The sequence below is a fragment of the Trachypithecus francoisi genome, unplaced genomic scaffold, assembly GCF_009764315.1.
Source record: "Trachypithecus francoisi isolate TF-2019V2 unplaced genomic scaffold, Tfra_2.0 Lachesis_group5, whole genome shotgun sequence".
NCBI classification, from domain to species: domain Eukaryota; kingdom Metazoa; phylum Chordata; class Mammalia; order Primates; family Cercopithecidae; genus Trachypithecus; species Trachypithecus francoisi.
Genome location: NW_022681470.1, coordinates 8215189 through 8240683, shown reverse-complemented (window position 1 = coordinate 8240683; position 25495 = coordinate 8215189). Strand labels below are relative to the sequence as shown.

The following is a 25495-nucleotide window of genomic DNA, read 5'->3' as shown; positions in this document are numbered from 1 at the left end:
TTTTAGTACATGTTACTGTGATGTTTTTAAACAAAATGTGAAATTTAGAAATTCAGTCTGCTGAAATAAAAACTTTAATAAAATGTATACCTAATGCCATTTTTTGTTTGTTTGTTTGGAATCACTTTGGTATATTTTCAACTCTTGATTTTTTTTTTTTTTTTTTTTTTGGTCAAGGTCATCCTAAATGTTTCAACATTTTCTAAGAAAGGAAAAGTTGATATAAATAAGAAATTGAGTTTCTAATTATTTTAAACTTATCCCTTTAAAGAAAAATATCAAAAAGCCTAAGAAGTTCCCTTGGTTTTTTGTTAGCACATTCCTGTGCTGTATTTAGTGTTGTGTTACGGCAGAGGTGTGTGTGCACATGGCTCACAGGGCCTACACCAGAGGACGAGTGAGCTTTGGAGTCAGACTTAGCTGACAGGAAATCCCAGCCTGCCTCTCTGGCTTGGGTCTTTCAGCAATTTTTCGTACTGAACATCCCTCATTTCTGTGACTCAATACATAATAGTTGTTATTATTTTGACAGATGTGATTTATGTGTGTCACACTGTTGGAACTTTAATTACTCCATTCAACTTGACTGTATTTAGAAAAGGCTATGGCTCTGCTCCTCTCCTTTAACAGCTTGTATCCTAAGAGAAGAATCCAACCATTGATTGGGTTGGATCATAAGTGTGGCTGATCTTGTAGGCTAGGTAGGTATCACTCTCTTTACTTTAGTGTGCCTTTCTTAAAATCAACTGGAGCACGTATGTCTTAGAGTTTGCCAAATTGCTTTTATATAACATGCATTTGCTTCTGTTAAAAATGACACATCTTTCCTGTCTGACTTGATTTCTGATTTAACAGTGATTTATAGTAGTATATTGAATGGCAAAAGATAGTCAAGGGAGATATTGTTATCAAGAAACAATGGAGAAGTCAGATGGACACTAGTTTTTACTTGGTGAGAAGATGTCCTGCAGACTTACTTGCACATATTTGAAATTCTTGCTTCTAGTTTGTTAGAACAACCTGAGGGATGGGACCAGGAGACCGGTATCAGGATCACAGACTAAATAAGAATGAAAGCAGGAACCAAGAAGATGGTGTCAGGAGAGATTGAAACAACCTACTCAGTTGATGAACAACATCCAGATGATGTTACAACCAAGAGACACAGCTCTCCAAACTGAAGTCTAAAATATGTATCAAGACAACCAAACGAGAGAGACAGGCTAGGAGAGCACAAGAGGCTCTTCTTGGTAACCTTACCAAATTCCACAGCTGTCAGTCTCCTTCCGAGGCTGACTCAGACCCAAAGGCAGGACAAACAAAGCAAGACGCTTTCACGCATGCCATAGCTTGATCCTTTGCCAAGAGACACATCTGGGACCAAGTTCAGAAGCAAGCAAATAGTGCCTAACTAGACCTTGATGTGTGATCGAAGTCGGCTTCTAGATTCTTAATCAGGAAGAGGTGTCAAATATCACCTCACCAATTAGCAAACTGTACCTCTGTTTTGTTTCTGAGATTAAATCTAGGCTGCCCAAGCAAAGAGGATTGTCTGGTGCCAACCAGATAGTCTGGAGATATCACTTGTGGGCATGGTCAGTGTCAGTGCCTTCTGTGTCTGCAGTGCCTTGAAATGCTGTTGGATGCCTTTGAGGTCGGTCACCCTCCCCTGAGGCTTACCATTAATCTGAGTAGGAGAATACAGTAGTGTAAATAAGACTGCAGTCTTCCTTGGTTGTGGGAGTAGACAGAAAAAAAAAAAAACCCTGATAACCTCTTGCTCTGCAAAATCCCATGCCAGCATTCTTCACTTTTGAGTGTAGACTAGTTCAGATTTAAAATGACTGCTCTTTTCATAAAATAGTATCAGACGGTTCAGAAAAGGCTCATGGTTCCTGATTCTCATTGGCTCAAAAATCTCAAGATGAATTTATCTTTCCAAAGAAAGAAAATTGAATCCAAATCAAAGTTATGAGATAGCCAACAACAGTATGTCTAAAGAGTTCTTGGAGAAATTATACTTTGTAAATTCCCAAGGGGGTAGGAGTTAGCCAATGTATGGATTGTTCTCCTTCTTAATTTTAGATGTTTATTTCTTATCGCCTTCTATTATCTTTGCTGTTCCTCTTGTTGGAATAAACTCAAGTGATTTTACAACATCATAAATATAACTGCCGGTTATTGGATTACAAAATAAAACACCAGCACCTGGCATTTGCAAGATGTTTTATGCTTTGAAAATATTTTATACTTTCCCAAATTTGTTTATCTCAAATTATGGGAATATTGCCTATGGATTATTAACTGTATTCTACAGGTAGGAAAATTTAGATCTTGAGGCCAAGGAACTTGTCCAAAGTTCCATGGCTGCTAATTTAGGCAAAGACATATCCTGAAATACTGATCTCCTGCTCTGATGCAGATCAAATCATTGGAAATCTTGAGTCTGGGAATCGTTCTTTCTTTGCCTTTCCTTCTATTCTTACGTCTCCTGTTCACTTTGGTTTTACTATTTCATATTTGCTTGTATTCTCCTGGTCATTAGGGTATTCTTGGGTGCATTTGATAGCTCGTATTCCTTGAGCACATTGCATACCTCTTGATATATCACCTTGTGCTCTAACGTCTGTTTGAGAAACAACAGTTTTTACACTCTGAGGTTCTGCTTTGAAATTTACCTTAATTAATCTCTATAATTGAGCAATCTTATCTTTTTCTATTCAGAGAAGGATTTGCCGTATTGGATCTGGCCTTTTGTCCCTTTAATTAAGGTCCACTTTTCAGCAAGGCCATTTCAGAAGAAAGCAATATGCTCTCTTAACTAGGAATCAGGAAACTAAAACTTTTGTTGTGACTCTACATTTAGACTGTGTACAAATTATTTACTAGCTTGTAAGAAATTGCGAGATTTTATTAGCTTGTAAGAAATTGCCAGAAACTTCAAATTATCTCTATTGGATATTTAATGTGAAGCCCTTTAATGTCATCTTAATTAGCTAGTATTCCATGTGACACATATAAAATGCGTACTACATTTAAACTTCTGAATTAGCAACAAACACCATGTTGTCTGATCAAATAATTATTTAAATGTGGTTTTGGCTACTTGTGTGATAAATATAGTTCACATGAGCTTTCTACTATGTTCAAATCACAGTTCAACCATTATTCAAATACTTCCTTTTCAAAAGAAGTATTCAGTGGTTCCTAAGTCTGCATCAGCATCAGCTGTGGTATTTTTAAAAACGTATGTATTCCAAGGCCCTACTCTAGAGAAAACTGACTTTTCAGAAAGGAGAGCAAGACCCTTTGTTTAAGAAGGTGCCTAAGTGATTCTGATGTCTAGCCAAGGTTGGTTGTCTAACCATTTTTCCAAGTTTATTGTGGGATATCTAAGCTGGGCATAGCCGTTTTCACAAGGTTTACTTATTCAGCAGACATTTTTGGATGCTTACAATATATCAGTCATTATGCTGAGTACTACAGTATGCAATATGATACAGAGTGTGTCTAGAGATGATTATGCTTTCGTGAAAATTGCCCCCAAATCACTTTATCATGTGTGTATTGTAATAGGAGAGTATGTAGTCTCACAAGAGTAAAGAAGTGCTCCTAAGTCAGCTCCTGTAAGAGTTCTGTGGGAGGTAGAGGGATGTTCAGGAAAAGCATCACAGTGGAATGAGACTTGAACATTCCTGTCCAGTGAGTAGTCAGAGTTTGTTGTTTTGACAATAGAAAATAGAAGAGAAATACATTATCAGGGGCCCCTAAATATCTGTTTAAGGGGGAGTGACAGGATGAAGGCAGTACAGAATGCTGGGCTGAGAGCAGGACTGAGCTCCTGGAGGCAGAATCCCACTCTGCCTGTACTCTCTGGGAGGAAGTGACGAGAACTTGCAGCAGGGTGGTGGTAGTGAAAGAGAAGAATGAAAGGCAAGGAAACATCCGTGGAACGTGATGTGTGGCTGGATACCAGAAATGCAGAGGAAGTTAGTCAGAGGTTCCCGTCCTGATGACTGGAGATCATGGTGTCACTGACTGAGCTCTAGGGGTTGTGAAATAAAGCTGATTAGGCAGAGGATGATAAGGGTCTGGTTTTTTTTTCTTTTTTTTGGGGGGGAGGGGCGTCTTCTGTGCATTTACCCCACCGTCTAGCACAATGCCTGATGTGTAGTAGGGGTATTAGTTAAATATTGGTTTGGCTGTCTCTGTTGTGACTTGTAAAAGATGAAAAGTTAATTTTATCTCTCTCATGGAGAAATCTAGGCAGGTAAGTGCCCGGGGAGGTGCAGTGCCTGTGTTCCATCAGGCTGTCCAGAGATTCATTCCCCAGGCCCTCTGTTGCTTCACCCTCAGGGCGTAGTATAACTGGTAATGGCTCACTTCCATAATTCTGCCTCAGCCTGAGAGGAAAAGGGTAGAGAAAGTAGAGGGCTGGCCGGGCGCGGTGGCTCAAGCCTGTAATCCCAGCACTTGGGGAGGCGAGGCGGGTGGATCACGAAGTCAGGAGATCGAGGCCACCCTGGCTAACATGGTGAAACCCTGTCTCTACTAAAAATACAAAAAATTAGCCAGGCATGGTGGCACGCACCTGTAATCCCAGCTACTCGGGAGGCTGAGGCAGGAGAATCGTGTGAACCCAGGAGGCAGAGGTTGCAGTGAGCTAAGATCAAGCCACTGTACTCCAGCCTGGGTGACAGAGCAAGACTCCCTCTCTCTCTCAAAAACAAAAAAAAGGAAAGAGAGAGAGGGCCAGCCAGCCTTTTGAAGGCTGCGCTTTTATTGGTTCCTGCATTCTGTTATCCATAACTTAGTCATATGGCTATCCCTGGATAAAAGTAGGTGCTGTGGCACATGGCTGTAATCCCAGCCACTTAGGAGGCTGAGGTGGGAGGGATCACTTGAGCTTGGGAGTTAGAGGCTACAATCAGCTATAACCATGCCACTAAGAGTACTTCACTGAATACCCACTACAGTCTTTGGAAGTTGATACTGTTTTAATCATTTTTCTAGGGGAGGTAACAGGCTTTAGGATGTTGGAGTAGCTTTTCTCAAACACGTTAGAAAGCATTTTAAAAGAGGGTACTTGGATATCAGTTTGGAGAATGAACAGGAAGGGATGAGATGCAATGGGTGGCTTTAGAATTACCTGGAAGGCTTTTAAAATTCAGAGTGATGGTTCCTACTCTCATGTTCTGATTAGTAGGTTTGTGATAGGGCCTGAGAACTTACATTTTTAATGTTTATTATTGATACATCGTATTTATACATATTTATGATACATCGTATTTATGCATATTTATGATGTTACATGAATAGAATGTGTGGTGATGAAGCAGGGGAACCTCCACAATCTGTGCACCAGAAGAAATAGCATCACCTGAAAACTTGTTGGCAACAAAGAACCTCAGTCCCACCCAGACTTAGGGATCAGAATCTTCATCTTAGAGGATCCCAGATGATTCAAGTACACGTTAAGTTTGAGAAATACTGCTTTATTTTAGAGAGACCATGTTCATCATCTCTACACAGTCCTGCCTTCTAGGGAAGCCTAAGATGATAACTTTATTAAGAGATATGACGTTAAAGCAGATTCAAGGTCATTCTTTTTTCTGATTGTACGTTCTAATTTTATATATTTCAAATGTGTTAATTCTGCATTTTTTGCTTTTTGCCTAAGTTCTGAGATCATCTTAGAAGAGTCTACTCTCCTCTTCATTGCATTGTGGTCACTGAATTCTAAGAATGTTCTAACCCTAGGTTCTTCTTTTCCAAGGTGTTGGGAAAAAAGGCCAGATCATAGCAGTGGTTCATAATACAAAGTCTGGGTTACGTAAAGACACTGTGGAATCCATCCTTTTAGACATCTGTCCTCCTGAATGTCTGCCTTCTGGAAGGCGGTAGATGATTATTGTTCCTATGTAACATCTTAGGCATTTAAATGTAAAATCCAGTTTGTAATCAAGTGCATTTGAATTATAATAGAAAAAGCAGGCTGGGAGTGGTGGCTCAAGCCTGTAATCCCAGCAGTTTGGGAGGCCAAGGCAGGCGGATCACCTGAGGTTGGGAGTTTGAGACTAGCCTGACCCACATGGAGAAACCCCGTCTCTGCTATAAATACAAAATTGGCTGGGCATGGTCCCGCATGCCTGTAATAACCTCAGCTACTCGGGAGGCTGAGGCAGGAGAATCACTTGAACGCGGGAGGCAGAGATTGCAGTGAGCCGAGATCGCGCCATTGCACTCCAGCCTGGGCAACAAGAGCAAAACTCCATCTCAGGAAAAAAAAAAATAAAGCAAATTCCAGGTATGATATGTGAAAGATTCTATAAGACTTTTTAAAGGACTAACCCTTAAACATGAGCCAATTGTGTTTAAAACCTATGATTAAAAAACAACAAGCAGATATCAGCATTTTTAGAGAGGGTACTTGGATATCAATTTGGAGAATGGACAGGAAGGGATGAAATGCAATGGGTGGCTTTAGAATTACTTGGAAGGCTTTTAAAATTCAGAGTGATGGTTCCTACTCTCATGTTCTGATTAGTAGGTTTGTGATAGGGCCTGAGAACTTGCATTTTTAATGTTTATTATTGATACATCATATTTATACATATTTACGATACATCATATTTATACATATTTACGACGTTACATGCATAGAATGTGTGGTGATGAAGTCTGAATATTTAGTATCCATCACTTTGAGCATATATCATTCCTGTGAGTGAGGAACATTTCAAGTCCTTTCTTCTAGCTATTTTGTAATATATAATACATTGTTGTTAACTGTGCTCAGCCTCCTCTATCTGACATTAGAACGTATTTCTTCTATCTAATGCTCGTACCCATTAATCAATCTCTCCTCGTCACCTCCCCCTCCACCACACACCCTACCCAGCCTCTGGTATCTTTTGTTCTACTTTCTACCTCCATGAGATTAACATTTTTAACTCCCACATATGAGTGAGAGTATGCGATATTTGTCTTTCTTTACCTGGCTTATCTCACTTAAGGTAGTGACCTCCTGTTCTATCCATGTTGCTGCAAATGACATGATTTTATTCTTTTTTTATGCCTGGACAATATTCTGTTGTGTGTGTATGTATATGTTTTATATATTATATGTATATATTAAAACATGTTATATATATTTAAAAATACTTTATTTGTCCATTGATGGACACTTAGGTTGATTTCATATCTTTGCTATTGTGAACAGTACTGCAGTAAACGTAGGGTGAAGATATCCTTTTAATATTTATTTTCCTTTGGATGCATACCCAGGAGTGGGATTGCTGGATCATATGGTAGTTCTATTTTTAGTTTTTTGAAATATTTCCATATTGTTTTCCATAGTGACTGTATTAATTTAAATCCCCTTTTATTCACATCCTTGCCAGAATCAATTTTTTTTTTTAATAATAGTCATTCTAACTGGGTAAGATATTATCTTATTGTGGTTTTGATTTGCATTATCCTGATGATTAGTGACGTTGAGCAGTTTTTTTCATATACCTGTTGGCCATTCGTATGTTGTCTTTTGAGAAATGTCTATTCATGTCCTCATTAAAAAGTGGGCAAAGGACATGAATTATTTATTTATTTATTTATTTATTCATTTATTTATGTACTGTTGAGTTGTTTGAGTTCCTTGTATATAGATATTAGTCCCATGTTGAAGGAATAGTTTGCAAATATTTTCTCCCATTAAACAGGCTATGTCTTTACGATGTTGACTGTTTTTTTGCTGTTTTTGCTGTCCAGAAGCTTTTTAGCTCAAAATAGTCCCATTTGTCTATTTTCGTTTTAGTTGTCTGTGCTTTTGAGGTCTTAGCCATAAAATCTTTGTCTAGACCAATTTCCTGAAGTTATTTTCCCTCTGTTTACTTCTAGTAGATTTATAGTTTCGAGTCTTGCTTTTAAGTTATTAATCCATCTTGCACTGATTTTGTGTATGGTGAGACATAAGGGTCAAGTTTCGTTGTTCTGCATATAGGTATCCAATTTTTCTAGCACCATTTATTGAAGAGGATGTCTTTTCCCTCATGTATGTTCTTGGTGTCTTTGTTGAAAATCAGTTGCCTGTAAATATGTGGATTTATGTCTGGGTTCTCTATGATTTTCCATTGGTCTATGTGTCTGTTTTTATACCAATACCGTGCAGTTTTGATGACTGTAACCTTGTAATATATTTGGAGGTCAGGTAGTGTGATACCTCCAGCTTTGTTTGTTTATTCATTTTGCTCAGGATTGCTTCGCCTATTCAGGCTTGTTTTTGGCTTCATAAGAATTTTAGGGTTGCTTTTATATTTCTGCGAAAAAATGTCATTGTTTTGATAAGGATTGCATTGGATCTAGAGATTGTTTTGGGGCGTAGGGTCATTTCAACAATATTCTTCCTGTCCATGAGCATTGGATGTCTATTCATTTGTTTCTATCCTTTTCAATTTCTTTCATCAGTGTGTTGTGGTTTTTCTTACAGAGGTCTTCTACCTTCTTGGTTAAATTTATTCATAAGTTATTTATTTTTTGTAGCTATTTGAGATTGGATTGCCTTCATTTCTTTCTCAGCTAGTTCATTATTGTTCTGTAGAAACACTAGTGAATTTTGTATGTTGATTTTGTATACTGCAACTTTACTGAGTTTCATCAGAACTAATGGGTTTTTTTGTGGCATCTTATATTTTCTAGATATAAGCTTATGTCATTTGTAAAGAGAAACAGTTTGACTTCCTGTCTTTCAATTTGGAATCCTTTTATTTCTTTCTCTTGCCTGATTTCGCTGGCTAGGAATTCTAGCACTGTGTTAACTGGGAGCGGTGAAAGTGAGCATCCTTGTCTTGTTCCAATTATTAGAGGAAAGGCTTTCAGCGTTTCCCCATTCAGTACAATGTTAGCTGTGGGTTTGTCATATATGCCTTTATTAAGTTGACATATGTTCCTACTATACCTAGATTATTGAGAATTTTTATCATGAAGGGATGTTGAATTTTATCAAATGCTTTTTCTGTGTTCATGGAGATGATCATATGGCTTTTGTTTTTCACTCTCTTGATTTGATATATCACATTTATTGATTTGCATATGTACAACCATTTTTGCATCCCTGGGATGATAAATCTCACTGATTACGGTATTTTTTTTTTTTTTTTTTTTTTTGGTGTGCTGTTGAACTTAACTTGTTAGTATTTTGCTAAGGATTTTTGCATCACTGTTCATCAGGATATTGGACTGTAGTTTTCTTTTTTTGTTGTATTCTTATCTGGTTTTGGTATCAGGGTAATGCTGACCTTGTGGAATAAATTAGGGAGCATTCCCTTCTCTTCTATTGTTTTTTTTGCAGGGCGGAAGAGTTTGAGGAAAATTAGTGTTCTTTGTACATTTGGTAGAATTTGGTAGTGACACCATCTACTCCTGGACTTTTCTTTGTTGGAGACTTTTTATTACTGATTCAATCTCACAACTCATTGTTAGTCTGTTCTGGTTTTCTATTTCTTCTTGATTCAATCTCAGTAGATTGTATGTGTCCAGGAATCTATTCATTTCCTCTAGATTTTCCAGTATATTATTGTATAGTTGTTCATAATAGTCTCTGATGATCTTTTGTATTTCTGTGGTATCAGTTGTAATGTCTCATTTTTAATTTCTGATTTTGTTTATTTGGGTCTTCTCTCTCTTTTCTTGGTTAGTCTAGCTAGCAGTTCATCAATTTTGTTTATCTTTTCATAAAACTAACTTTTTATTTTGTTGATTCTTTGTGGGGTTTTTTTAAAGTATTTTATTTAGTTCTGTTCTAATCTTCATTACTTATTTCTTCCTACTGATTTTGTTTTTGCTTTTCTAGTTCCTTGATATACATTGTTAGATTGTTTATTTGAGATCTTTCTACTTTTTTTGATGTAGGCATTTATTTTTTTAAGCTTCCCTCTTAGTACTACTTTTGTTATATCTCTTAGGTTTTGGTGTTTTGTGTTTCCAATTTCATTTGTTTCTAGGAATTTTTTAATTTCTTAATTTCTTCCTTGACTCAGTAGTCATTGAGGAGTGTGTTGTTTGATTTCCATGTATTTGTGCTGTTTCTAAAGTTCCTCTTGTTGCTGATTTCTACTTTTATTTCATTAAGACCTGAGAAGATACTTGATATGATTTCGATATTTAAAATTTGTTGATATTTCTGTGTCCTAACACATTATCTATTCTGGAGAATGTTCCATGTGATGATGAGAAGAATGTGTATTCTATAGCTGTTGAATGCAGTGTTCTGTAAATGTCTGTTAGGTCCATTTGGTCTAAAGTACAGTTTAAATCCTAGGTTTCTTTGTTAATTTTCTGTCTAGATGATCCTACTATTGCTGAGAGTGTACTGTTGATGTCTCCTACTATTATTGTATTTGAGTCTGTCTCTCCCTTTAGATCTAATAATATGTTTTATATGTCTGCGTACTCTGTTGGGTACATACATCCTCTTGCTGAATTGAAACTTTTATCATGTTATCATCTTCTTTATAAGTGGAAAATTTAATCTGTTTACATTCAAGATTATTATTGATATGTAAGGGCAAATTCAGGTCATTTCCTTAATTGATTTCTTTTTTTATTTTTTATTTCATTGATTGATTGATTGATTGATTGATTGAGATGGAGTCTTACTCTGTTGCCCAGGCTGGAGTGCAGTGACACTGTCTCGGCTCAGTGCAATCTCCGCTTTCGGGGTTCAAGCAATTATCCTGCCTCAGCCTTCCAGGTAGCTGGGATTACAGGCGCCTGCCATCTCTCCTGGCTAATTTTTGTATTTTTAGTAGAGATGGGATTTCACCATGTCAGCCAGGTTGGTCTCAAACTCCTGACCTCAGGTGATCCGCCTGCCTCACCCTCCCAAAGTGCTAGGATTACAGGTGTGAGCCACTGCTTCCGTCCTCCTTAACTGATTTCTGATTGCTTTGTATATCCTTTGTTCCTTTCTTTTTCTCTTATTGTTCATCATTGTGATTTTGTGGTTTTCTATATTGGCAACATTTGGATCCTTCCTCTTCCTTATTTGTGCATTTGCTCTACCAGTAGATTTTATACTTTTGCATGCTTTCATGATGGTAGATATCATTTTTTTGCTTGCAGGTATAGGACTCCCATAAGCTTTTATTGTAGGTCCAGTCTTTTGGTGATTAGTACCTTCAACTTTTGCTTGTCTAGGAAAGACTGTATTTCTCCATCATGAAGGGTAACTTTGCTGGGAAGAGTATCCTTGGCTGGCAGGTTTTTTGTTTTTTTTTTTCAGCTCTTTGAATATATCATTTAATTCTCTCCTGGCAAGTAAGGTTTTTGCTGAGAAATCAGCTGTTATTCTTATGGGGAGTTCTATTATAAGTGACTAGATGCTTATCTCTTGCTGTTTTTAGAATTTGTTCTTTGCCTGTGACTTTTAACAGTTTGACTCTAATGTGCCACAGAGAAGATCTTTTTGAACTGTATCTATTTGGGGATTTCTGACCTTCCTGTATCTGTATGTCTGAATCTCTTACTAGACCTGGGAATTTTTTTAGCTCTTATTTCATTAAGTAGGTTTTTGATCCCTTTCATTTATTCTTCATCTTCTGGGACACTGAAAATTGAAATATTTGTTTGCTTTATGGCGTCCCATGTGTGATGTAGTCTTTATTCACTCTTTTTTTTTTTTTTGAGACAGAGTCTCACTCTGTTGCCAGGCTGGAGTGCAGTGATGCAATCTTGGCTCATTGCAATTTCTGACTCCCTGGTTTAAGCGATTCTCCTGCCTCAGCCTCCCGAATGGCTGGGATTACAGGCATGCACCACCAGGCCCAGCTAATTTTTGTATTTTTTTTTTTTTAAGTAGAGACAGGGTTTCACCATATTGGCCAGGATGATGTCAATCTCCTGACCTTGTTATCTGCTTGCTTTAGCCTCCCAAAGTGCTGGGATTACAGACGAGAGCTGCTACACCTGGCCTGTTCATTCTTTTTTATTCTTTATTCTTTATTTTTGTCTGACTAGGTTATTTCAAAAGACCTGTCTTCAAGTTGTAAAATTCTTTCTTCTGCTTAATCTAGTTTATTGTTGAAGCTTTTGAATGTGTTTTGTATTTTATTTAATGAATTCTTCCATCCCAGAATTTCTGTTTGGTTCTTTTTTATGAGAGCTACCTTTTTGATAAATTTGTCATTCATTTCCTGAATTGATTTTCAAATTTCTTTGTATTGTTTATTAGAGTTGTCTTGTATATCACTGAGATTCTTTAATATCATTATTTTGAATTCTTTTTCTGGAACTTCATGAATGTCTTTTTCATTAGAATTCATTGCTGGAGAGTTATTATGTTCCTTTGGAGGTGTAATATCTCTTTGTTTTATTATGTTTATTGTTTATTTACATTGATATCTGTGCATCTGGTATAACAGTCACTTATTCCAACTTTTTTGAATTTACTTTTATAGGGGAGGACTTTTTCCTGAAGATGTATCTGTGGTGTTGGTTTGATGTAGCATTTTGCCTTTGATTCTGGGTGAATACAGCAGTGTAGTCTCTGTATGATTTTTTCATCCATAAGTATCAGTAGTGCTTGTAATTTCCTCAGTGGCTTAGGGTGTGGTTGTTAGTGGAGATTGTGGTAAAGTTTTGCTGGGCATGAGGATGCTAGGTGGGCCAGTCCTCAATCATTGGCAGGTGCTTGAGGTGGCAGTGGCAGGCTGGGCACGCCTGTCCTTTGGTCCTAGGGTCGTGTATGCTGGCCCTGATATTAGCAGGTTCAGTCAGGCCAATTGGACCTCCAGGTGGCTTGCTTGGGTGCCAGCAGTGGAAGAAGTGGGCTGGGTGGCTGGGAGGGTCCTTGGGCTCCTAGGCAGTGGGCATGGTGCTGGGGACAGCAGGAGCAGTGATGAGACAACGCTTAGGCTCCCAAGTGGTTTGCACTGCTATTGGCAGCGGCTGTGACAGGCCATGCGGGGCAGTCTCGAGGCTTGCAGGTGGCATGGGGGAGTGGATGGTGTGGGTGGGTGAGTGCTAGTTGTGGCGTTTGCAGTAGGATGGGCGAGTTTGTCTTCAGGCCCCCAGAAGGAGTGCTCAGGTGCCAGTGGGGGTGAATAGGGCAGGGCCATTCCCAAGCCTCTGGATAATGTGCTTGGGCACTGGGGGAGTGGGGTGGGTTTTAACTGGGTTAAGTGGCCTTGTTCTCTAGCCCCTAGGTGGTACATGTGGGTGCTGGCTGTGGTAAGCAGGATAAGGGTGGACCCCCACCCCAGGCCCCCCACACCCCACCCTGGCAGAATGGCTGGGTGGGGGTGGCAGCAACTGCGTGGTGGCCCTGAGGCCCTGCTGGGGAGTGTGGAGTTACCATGGCAGCAGTTGTAAACAGCTGACTGGGGAGCATGTGCTGTGGCTCTATATGGCAGCCGCAAGTGGGGTACCCCATCTTCAGGGTGCTCTTAAATGCACAAAGGCCTTTATACTAGGGGTAGCAGGGTCATTGGCAAAGGCTTGTGCTTTGGCCCTGGCTGCAGTTAGAGGATATCGGGGAGCCCCAGGGATGTGGAGATGCAGGGGCTATTGGGCCCCAGGGCAGGATGCAGTCTGGTGGGGCTGGCATTTCAAAACAGTGCCTTCCTGTAACTGCTTATGACACAGCGGGTGAGTGGAACTCAGTGTGCTGCCTCTCTGGAGGTGTGCTGCTTCCTGGTCTCCCGGTGGCTCCCTGTGTTAGCCTCAGGGCCTGTGCAGGTCATGGGGTTCTCCCGTGGCTACGATTGCAGGAGTCTGTGGAGGAAATGTGGGCTGCTGGGGTCACTTACTACTACGTGAGGGAGCCTGGATAACCTTTATCGCATTCAAGAGCCTCTCTAGGCTCCCAGCTGGTCCTGGCTAAGCAGACTGCCCCACTTCCCTCTTCTTCTTCGCCTCCCATGTTTCTTGTCACTTAGTTTTTGAATTCCAATGTTCTCTCTTATGTGATCTGTTTGACCTGTGATTACCTACTCACTATTTCAGTTCTTGTTTGTGGAGGAGGTGGGTACCAGGTGCCTTTAGTCAGCCATCTTGAAACTCCCCTCTAACTTTTTCTTGGATTTTTGATAACTTCCCAGGTGATAGTGGTTCTCATTTGTCCAAGGAACACACTTTGAGAACCACTGGACTAGAGTTTGGGAGACCCATCAGAAATGTTTTGCATTTATCTATGTAAGATAAAGTATAGAACTAAATGCTGAAGATAGAGTTAAGGAGGAGGGGTAGTTTCCACAAATACAGAGGAGCTGTAATTGGCAGGACTTGATACCAAACCAGAGTGTGCAGGTGAAGGGGAGGCAGGAGTCTTGACTGATTTCTAGATTCCTAACGTTGGTAGGCGGATGAAGAATAGTGGTACCTTTATCTCAATATATAGCATAAAGGAGAAGAAGCTGGCTGCTAGTGTTGGGGTGGAACTGATAGGTGTGTCATTTTAGACATGTCAAATGGAGATTATGTGGACAGTTTAAATGGAGATATCTTTTTGGAAAGTAGGAGACTGCCAAATTGAAGATGCACACATGTATGTTTCTACAGGAGAAAGTATAGGTTATAATGTGAAGAGAATAAGGTGCAGAGAACAGAACTCTAGGATATGCACATATTTAAGGTGAAATCAGAATAATTCATCTTCAAAAGGACTGAGAAGAAATGTTAGGAGCCCTGGAAAAGAAGTTACTATAAGGGTGTGATCAACATGTCAATACTATAGGGAGGTCAAATGATACATGGATTGAAACGTGCCTGTTGCATTGAGAAACCAGAAAATGATAGAAAACCTTAATAAAAGCATTTTCACCAAGCAGCATGACTGGGCCCGGATTGCACTGACTTGTGGTTAGAAACTGGTTTTCAGGACAGAGTATACACCTTCTGCTTCTCTGATATTAAATTCCTATTTTTTAAGCTCCGAAGAGGACGATGCTATGGATAGAAATACTTCGCCGTACTAATAGGTTCATATTCTAGTTATAACCTCATTTTTCTAGGTGGAATTTAGAGAAATGTTTAAAGTAAATTTAGAATCAAAATGTATATGTTGTTTTTTCTTTTGCAAAAGCAGCACCTTTTGGGAGATATTGTGCCTCACCAAGAGGCTTTCAGAAATGATTAGGACAGGACCGGGCAGCGGTGGTTTATGCCTGTTATTTCAACACTTTGGGAGGCCGAAGTGGGTGGATCACCTGAGGTCAGGAGTTCGAGAACTGCCTGGCCAACATGGTGAGACCCGGTTCCTACTAAAAATACCAAAAAAAAAAAAAAAAAAAAGCCAGGCATGGTGGCATGCGCCTGTAGTCCCAGCTACTTGGGAGGCTGAGGCATGAGACTCACTTGAACTTGGGAGGCGGAGGCTGCAGTGAGCCGAGATCGCGCCACTGCACTCCATCCTGGGCGACAGAGTGAGACTCCATCTCAAAACAAACAAACAAACAAACAACAAAAAGATCAGGGTGGTTTTCGTGGTTGGTCCTTCTGAAAGTGTTATGTTTTATTCCCCACCCCATCCATGCTGGGGCACCCAGCGTGCTATTATTGCTATTAAGAATATTGTTTTGTTGTGTCTCTGCCAGGCTTTGGTATCAGGATGATGTTGGCCTCATAAAATGAGTTAGGGAGGATTCCCTCTTTTTCTCTTGATTGGAATAGTTTCAGAAGGAATGGTACCAGCTCCTCCTTGTACCTCTGGTAGAATTCAGCTGTGAATTTTAGACCAATATCCCTGATGAACATCGATGCAAAAATCCTCAATAAAATACTGGCAAACCGGATTCAGCAGCACATCAAAAAGCTTATCCACCATGATCAAGTGGGCTTCATCCCTGGGATGCAAGGCTGGTTCAACATTCGCAAATCGGCCGGGCGCGGTGGCTCAAGCCTGTAATCCCAGCACTTTGGGAGGCCGACACGGGCGGATCACGAGGTCAGGAGATCAAGACCATCCTGGCTAACACGGTGAAACCCCGTCTCTACTAAAAATACAAAAAACTAGCCGGGCGAGGTGGCGGGCGCCTGTAGTCCCAGCTACTCCAGAGGCTGAGACAGGAGAATGGCGTAAACCCGGGAGGCGGAGCTTGCAGTGAGCTGAGATCCGGCCACTGCACTCCAGCCTGGGTGGCAGAGCAAGACTCCGTCTCAAAAAAAAAAAAAAAATTCGCAAATCAATAAACGTAATCCAGCATATAAACAGAACCAAAGACAAGAACCACATGATTATCTCAATAGATGCAGAAAAGGCTTTTGACAAAATTCAACACCCCTTCATGCTAAAAACGCTCAATAAATTCGGTATTGATGGAACATACCTCAAAATAATGAGAGCTATTTATGACAAACCCACAGCTAATATCATACTGAATGGGCAAAAACTGGAAAAATTCCCTTTGAAAACTGGCACAAGACAGGGATGCCCTCTCTCACCACTCCTATTCAACATAGTGTTGGAAGTTCTGGCTAGGGCAATCAGGCAAGAGAAAGAAATCAAGGGTATCCAGTTAGGAAAAGAAGAAGTCAAATTGTCCCTGTTTGCAGATGACATGATTGTATATTTAGAAAACCCCATTGTCTCAGCCCAAAATCTCCTTAAGCTGATAAGCAACTTCAGCAAAGTCTCAGGATACAAAATTAATGTGCAAAAATCACAAGCATTCTTATACACCAGTAACACACAAACAGAGAGCCAAATCATGAATGAACTTCCATTCACAATTGCTTCAAAGAGAATCAAATACCTAGGAATCCAACTTACAAGGGATGTCAAGGACCTCTTCAAGGAGAACTACAAACCACTGCTCAGTGAAATAAAAGAGGACACTAACAAATGGAAGAACATAGCATGCTCATGGATAGGAAGAATCAATATCGTGAAAATGGCCATACTGCCCAAGGTTATTTATAGATTCAATGCCATCCCCATCAAACTACCAATGAGTTTCTTCACAGAATTGGAAAAAACGGCTTTAAAGTTCATATGGAACCAAAAAAGAGCCCGCATTGCCAAGACAATCCTAAGTCAAAAGGACAAAGCTGGAGGCGTCACGCTACCTGACTTCAAACTATACTACAAGGCTACAGTAACTAAAACAGCATGGTACTGGTACCAAAACAGAGATATAGACCAATGGAACAGAACAGAGTCCTCAGAAATAATACCACACATCTACACCATCTGATCTTTGACAAACCTGAGAGAAACAAGAAATGGGGAAAGGATTCCCTATTTAATAAATGGTGCTGGGAAAATTGGCTAGCCATAAGTAGAAAGCTGAAACTGGATCCTTTCCTTACTCCTTATACGAAGATTAATTCAAGATGGATTAGAGACTTAAATATTAGACCTAATACCATAAAAACCCTAGAAGAAAACCTAGGTAGTACCATTCAGGACATAGGCATGGGCAAGGACTAAAACACCAAAAGCAACGGCAGCAAAATTGACAAATGGGATCTAATTAAACTAAAGAGCTTCTGCACAGCAAAAGAAACTACCATCAGAGTGAATAGGCAACCTACAGAATGGGAGAAAATTTTTGCAATCTATTCATCTGACAAAGGGCTAATATCCAGAATCTACAAAGAACTCAAACAAATATACAAGAAAAAAACAAACAACCCCATCAAAAAGTGGGGAAAGGATATGAACAGACATTTCTCAAAAGAAGACATTCATACAGCCAACAGACACATGAAAAGATGCTCACCATCACTGGCCATCAGAGAAATGCAAATCAAAACCACAATGAGATACCATCTCACACCAGTTAGAATGGCAATCATTAAAAAGTCAGGAAACAACAGGTGTTGGAGAGGATGTGGAGAATAGGAACACTTTTACACTGTTGGTGGGATTGTAAACTAGTTCAACCATTATGGAAAACAGTATGGCAATTCCTCAAGGATCTAGAACTAGATGTACCATATGACCCAGCCATCCCACTACTGGGTATATACCCAAAGGATTATAAATTATTCTACTACAAAGACACATGCACACGTATGTTTATTGCAGCACTATTCACAATAACAAAGACTTGGAATCAACCCAAATGTCCATCTGTGACAGACTGGATTAAGAAAATGTGGCACATATACACCATGGAATACTTTGCAGCCATAAAAAAGGATGAGTTTGCGTCCTTTGTAGGGACATGGATGCAGCTGGAAACCATCATTCTTAGCAAACTATCACAAGAAGAGAAAACCAAACACCGCATGTTCTCACTCATAGGTGGGAACTGAACAATGATATCACTTGGACTCGGGAAGGGGAACATCACACACTGGGGCCTATCATGGGGAGGGGGGAGGAGGGAGGGATTGCATTGGGGAGTTATACATGATATAAATGATGAATTGATGGGTGCTGACGAGTTGATGGGTGCAGCACACCAACATGGCACAAGTATACATATGTAACAAACCTGCATGTTATGCACATGCACCCTAGAACTTAAAGTATAATAAAAAAAAAATTAAAAAAGAAAAAAAGAATATTGTTTTACTCTGTGACTTTGTGTAACAGTTGGGTATGATCGGTTTATTACTATCCTGATTGACCCAGCTTAAACCGTAAGGGAAGACAGGGTCCATAAATGCAATAGCTGTTAGGGCAGCTGTCACTTCTGGTAATTTGACTATAACCACTTTCTTTCCTTTTCCTCCAGTGCTTTTCTAAGCAGATTTAAAACAAAACATTGGGAGTAAACAGAAAATGCTGCCCTTCACACGATCAGGACCTGGGGTCAGTTTCCTAAGCAGGATTTGCTGGTGATGCTATTGTCTGGAAAACATGGTCAAAAAAATGTCTATCTGTTCTGTAACAGCCTGCCCACCTCTGTTTTAGGAAACCTTCCCATGGGATTGTGTGCCCTGATTCTTCAAGACTTGCTGGAAATCCAGACTTGAGATTGTGCTGGTGCAGCCCTTTTAATTTGATGCTTGTATCCCTCTGTTAATTAGTAGGAGAGTTCTCCCCAAAATGTGGGTCAAATGCAGAATGAGAGGAACTTCCAGTAAAATAGTGAGTTGTCCATGTGACCCAAGTGAAAGCACTTTTTAAAAAAAAATTTTCGTGATACAGCAAACTAATCTAGCAGATTCTCTATGTGTGTACTTTTTTTTTTTTTTTTTTTTTTGCCCTTCACTTGTTGACATGTTTCAAGCTTCAGTGTTTCAAGGCTCACGTTGAAAAAAAGAACACTTCAAATCTCAGGCTGCAAATGATCATATGTGTAATTGTGATTTTACAGAGATCAGACTAATTTCCTAGACCATTAGAAATTTTACTTGTTGACAGATCAGGCTCTCAAAAGACTGGTTGAAAACATGTCTTTGAGGCTGATGGTGAATAATGGGGGAAAATGATGGATTTTGAAGATTTATGATATAAAAACCAAAAACTCTCTTCAAACATTAAAAAAACCAACTGTTTTGAATACTTTAGGTAATGATGTGAGATATTTTCTCTTAATTTGTTCTTCATTTAGGATTTTTAAAAATGCTAGTAAGCCTGTTGGAGTTCAAATTAACATTTTCCCCTTTTACTTTCTTTCTCGAGCAGGTTGTCAAGTTATTAAGCAACAAAAGATCACAAGCAGTTGGAATACTAATGTCTAGTCTTCATTTAGATATGAAAGACATACAACATGGTAAGTGTCAGAATAAAAATTTAGCTTTTGAATATTAAAATTTGGGCTGAAGGATATGATGTTTGGTGGTAAAGTTATTTCAAACTTAGAGCTTCTGTGTTGACTGAGGTTAGTATATTTCCCATAAGTGTGATCAAGCTGTCTCCCATGATTGTTTCTGGAAGGATTACTATTCATTTGCCTGAGGTGTTATTTGTATACCTTACTAACAGTCTCATTCTCGTGTGACATTATTATCTTAGTCCAGGCTACTATAACCAAGTACCCCACACTGGTGGGTGACAAATAAGAGAAGTTTATTTCTCACAGTTCTAGGAGGCTGGAAGTTCGAGATCAGGGTGCCAGCATATTCCGTTCTGGCGAGGGCCGTCTTCCAGGTTGCAGACTGCCATCTTCTCTGTGTATCCTCAACTGGCAGAAAGAAGGAAAGAGAGTTCTCTTGGTCTGTTTTATAAAGGGACTGATCCCATGCATGAGAATTCTACCCTTGTGACCTAATGACCACCCGCTAGGATGCTGTCTCCTAGTACCTTCACGTGGGAGTAAGGTTTGCAACATATGAACAGAACTGTTTTCTGTGTGGAATTAAGAGTGGTTCTTAATATTTTATAAATGGCTTTAGTGTCAATGTTTTAATACTTGAATTCTACTGTACAATTGATGGCCATTCTTATGCTGTATCCTCCTATGACATTTATGCTGAGAGATACTGCCCAAAGGTGAATAGAGGAATTAAGTGTAAATTCAGAGCCTACCTTAAGCTGACTAGAACCTAAGAATAGATTTAAAGCAGATTGAGTTATTCAGTGGAATGCCAGTTTACCTATTAAAGAAATATGGTTTCAAGAATGACACAGACCTTATAATCATGAAAGCATTTAACTGGCTTTCTAGCTTACCCCTTTACGAATGTGGATTCTATTTGTTGGACTTAAAATCTTGTGTGGGATAATTCATAAATAGCACAAGCTTGGTATGCCTGTCAATTGATGAGTAACTCTTAATCACAATTTAAGTTTTTATGACATTGTTTTGATGGGGAGGAAACTTCCTCAAGCTGAAACATTTGGGGTAATAGTCATAGAGGAGAAGGCCAAGGCTGGCGCCAGGCAGCTCTTGGTGTTTCTAGAGCTGGCAGATGTAGCCCAGTTAAGTCATAGGATGAAATCTGAAAATAATGATATGGTTCTTTCCTTCAGTCAAATATTCAACTCGGATTGAGTTGATAATGAGAACCTTATGAACAAAAGAGTCCGCCTGACATCTGTGTCTGTGGTAAAGCCAGTGAGAGTTCACTGAAAATTTGCTTGCTTTAACATGCAACACTAGCAATAACATGGCATGAAAGGCAGTAGTTGAAGGGTCATACAGAATCATGCATAGACTTTATCCCATTAGGTTGTTAAGTGATTCCTTTAGTCCCTTTGAAACCCTGTACACTTTTTTTTTTTTTTAATATGGTGGCTTTCCAATTCTAAAGCAGTAAGAGGTTGTGCCCTTCTGCAGGTAAAGTCCTGTTCTGGCTTGGTGTATTGTCTGCAAACAGGATTTAGATGTGTGAATCACTTGTGTCCTCTAGAGTAAACTTGACTTCTCTCAGGATATGCCTCCACTGAGAAATCCACAGAAGCATAAACATCATTGATTTTGGATATAGAAGTGGCCACAGAATTTATCTAGACCTCCAGTGTCATTTTTAAAGAATATTTTTTATTTCTATAGGTTTTTGGGGAACACGTGGTATTTGGTTACATGAGTAAGTTCTTTAGTGGTAGTTTATGAGATTTTGGTGCACCCAGCACCCGAGCAGTACACACTGAACCCAAGTTGTAGTCTTTTATTCCTTACCCCCCTCTCCCTTCCCCCAAGTCCCCAAAGTCCATTGTATCACTTTTGATGCCTTTGCATCCTCATAGCTTAGCTCTCACTTATGAATGTGAGAACATGCAATGTTTCTCCCACTCTGTTTTACATTCCTGAGTTCACTTAGAAAAATAGTCTCCAGTTCCATCCAGGTTGCTGCAAATGCCATCAATTCGTTCCTTTTTATAGCTGAGTAGTATTTCATCATGTGGAATATGCCACAATTCTTTATCTACTCATTGATTGATGGGCATTTAGGCTGGTTCCATATTTTCGCAATTGCGAGTTGTGCTGCTATAAACATGCATGTACAAAAGTATCTTTTTCGTATAATGGCTTCTCTTCCTCTGAGTAGATATCTAGTAATAAGACTGCTGGATCAAATGGTAGTTCTACTTTTAGTTCTTTAAGGAATCTCCACACTGTTTTCCATAGTGGTTGTACTGGTTTACGTTCCCTCCAGCAGTGTAGAAATGTTCCCTTTTCACTGCACCCGTGCCAACATCTATTATTTTTTAAATTTTTTTAAATATGGCCATTCTTGCAGGAGTAAGGTGGTATCCCATTGTGGGTTTGATTTGCATTTCCCTGATCATTGGTGATGCTGAGCATTTTTTCATGTTTGTTGGCCATTTGCATATCTTCTTTTGAGAATTGTCTATTTATGTCCTTAGCCCACTTTTTGATGGAATTGTTTGTTTTCTTCTTGCTCATTTGTTTGTATTCCTTGTAGATTCTGGATATTGGTCCTTTGTCAGACGTATAGATTGTGAAGACTTTCTCCCACTCTGTGGGTTGTCTGTTTACCCTGCTGACTATTCCTTTTGCCATGGAGAAGCTCATTCGTTTAGTTAAGTCCCACCTATTTATCTTTGTTTTCGTTGCATTTGCTTTGGGTTCTTGGTCATGAAGTCTTTGCTTAAGCCAATGTCTAGAAGGGTTTTCCCAGTGTTATCTTCCAGAATTTTTATATTTCAGGTCTTAGGTTTGAGTCCTGGACCCATCTTGAGTGGGTTTCTGCATAATGTGAGAGATGAGGATCCAGTTTCATTCTCCTACAGTGTCTTGCCAATTATCCCAGCACCATTTGTTGAATAGAGTGTCCTTTCCTCACTTTATGTTTTTGTTTGCTTTGTCAAAGATCAGTTGGCTGTAAGTATTTCACTTTGTTTCAGTGGTCTATGTGTCTGTTTTTATACCAGTACCATACTGTTTTGCTGACTATGGCCTTATTGTATAGTTTGAAGTCAGGTAATGTGATGCTTCCAGATCTGTTCTTTTTATTTAGTCTTGCTTTGGCTATGCGGCATTTTTATTGACAGGCAAAAGAAGACCTGTGAGTGCTCTAGTTTCCCTCTCAGTATCACACAGCTCATTAGTGGAACAGGTTGAACTTGCACTTGGGCCCCTTCATTAACCAGTACTTTTTTTTTCTTTCATTCAGACACACTGCTTCTCCAAAATTGTGCTTTCCTTATCACCAGCACTGGTTTCTCTAAAACAAAGTTTATGTAATATTGTAATAAACAGCAAGAATCATTTTCTTTCCTCTTCTTTGCTGTCAGTACTCTAGGCTTGCATTTACTTTGTAACATTTATATTTCAAAGTGCTCCATTAGAGTAATTCATGTGTAAGGCTTGGATTCTAGGTATCAAAGTTCTAACCCTGGTCCTGCTACCACATCTACTGAGCACCACTTGCTCAGTCTGTTGTTTGAATACAGGTTATTTCCCGCAATAATAGATGTGGAGCATTCTCGGCAACACATACATTCAAAAGGCAGAGAGGAGAGAAGAGGTCAGGTTCTTGACTCAGTTTATTAATGTGGCAAATATAAGGCAGCATCCCCAAATAATGACCTGTGTACGTTTAGTATATAAAAGTTATAGTGAAGGCCTGAGCTGCTGGCTCTTTGGTAATGTTCAAACTGGCCTACAGTTCTAATAGCTCTGAAAAAGTCTCACTCTGTGGTTTACAGTAATTTGAAGTCTGAGAAGAAAGTGCCTTTCAGAGAAGATTTACCGTGTGTGTGTGTGTGTGTGTGTGTGTGTGTGTGTGCGCGCTGGGGTCTGGGGGCACTGTGGGTTTAGGATCACCTTGAATCAAGCTTTGGGGGGTGTAGGGGGAGTCCCTTCAGCCAGTGCTAACTGTATGTCCACGAAATGGGTTGGTTCCCCTCAGTATAGCCCTTTGAGTCCCATTTCATCGTGGGGTATGTCTAGAATCTCTATGATGAGTGGGTTCTGGACTTTGATATTTGGCCCCTGCCACTGTGAAACTGTCGAGAGAAAGCTGACATTTGTTAGGAGAGGCAGATACACTCAGGGCAAAGGCAGTTTGCGAGCTGTGCCACTTCTCTGAGTTCTCTCTTCATTTTGTTTAGCACGGTAATTCTTTATTATTTTGTCAGCTCTTTGATGTCTTTGTGATATTTTACAAACACGTTTCACTCAGCATTTTTAGTTGTTGTTAGTGGGGGACTGATTTCAAATGATTTTGGCCTGTTATTCCCATACATTGATATTATAAGAGTATCCTACAGCTTCATAGTGGTAGTTTAGTTTTGTGAAAATTGATTAAATTTTTTTACAACATGTGGTCCATATTTCAGGGGTCAGTGTGCTCTTCACACATCTTAGGTCCATTTTCATAGGTAACAGTAGTTGCAAAAGAATTCAGCTTTATCCCCCGACAATGTCACGGTTAGATAGAAATACCATATAATTTATCATCCTAATTGGGATACTTTAAGACTGGAAGGGGATGTCATTGATAATGTTGCCTGGATAACAAATGTAAAGTGAAAACTTTTCCTTTTTTTTTTTTTTTTTCCGAGACAGAGTCTTGCTCTGTCATCCAGGCATAGTGCAGTGGCACAATCTCAGCTCACTACAACCTCTGCCTCCCAGGTTCAAGCGATTCTCATGCCTCAGCCTCCTGAGTATCTGGGATTACAGCCACCTGCCACCACACCCAGCTAATCTGTATTTTTAGTAGAGACAGGGTTTCACCATGTTGGCTAGGCTAGTCTCAAACTCCTGACCTCAAGTGATCTACCCGCCTCGCCCTCCCACAGTGCTGGGATTCCAGGTGTGAGCCACCTCACCCGGCCCCAAAACCTTTTCAAAGACGCTAGTAGTATTGTCACCAGGTCAAACTGAAGCAACTTTCAGACTGAACCCTCCCCACACACAGATCTTTATTACGCTGCTATTTCTTGGCCATCTCAAGCAAAATAATTTGAAAACCCTGCTTCCTAAACTTGAGTTTGTCTAGCTCTCTCTTTATAGGAGCTCTCACCGTGATCTTATCTGAAAGGTTTGCTTCAGACAGATACAAGCTTGGCACGGAGGTAGGAATCTGCTACCCTCATAGTCTGCACCAGACATCTAGAAGCTCAACTCAGCCAGTGGCTGCACCCAGCACTGTCCAGGTCCTAGGCCTCAGGCAGCCTCCTTAAAGAACAAAGCTCTTAGCCTCCAGTAGACTCTTATTCTAGCTATGGAAGAGGTAGTAGTAGAGCATCTCTAAGAGATTTCAGCTAATCCGCACGTCCAGAATGACTTTAATTTCACCACTGAAAGCCCATTTCAGACATTAGTATACGTATTAAAGCCTCAGTTGTTGATTTAGATAGAGAGAGCTGAGCAGCTTGCATTAACTGCCTCTGGAGAATGGTCTTTCTTGCATAGTGCTGGTCAGCCATCCCTGAGGTGTGGTCTCTTAGACACTCCCTCTGCAAAAATATTTGAAAATAGATTACAGATCTCATCACAAGGACTACCTAATATCTGTTTAGTAGTCTTACACATTAAACTTATGGAAACACATTATATCGAAATATACTGCAGGGATACCCACCCCAGGGTATGAATGACTCTGGTTCCTTCCTGTCTTTTGTATCTTCCTGTCTAAAGCTAACTGGAATTAGGGGCCTTGGGCAGTGAATGCTATATTACCTCCTTGCTGA

The 25495-nt window shown here is 39.8% G+C and overlaps 1 protein-coding gene across 2 annotated transcripts in view; it reads left to right on the top strand.

Moving 5' to 3' along the window:
- FMN2 (formin 2) overlaps positions 1-25495 on the top strand; it is a 403023-nt gene that overhangs the window by 152331 nt on the left and 225197 nt on the right. For both annotated transcript variants that reach the window (XM_033196220.1, XM_033196221.1), the window contains one exon: positions 19574-19661. In XM_033196220.1, the coding sequence (XP_033052111.1) occupies positions 19574-19661 (88 nt within the window). The remainder of the gene's footprint in view (positions 1-19573; positions 19662-25495) is intronic.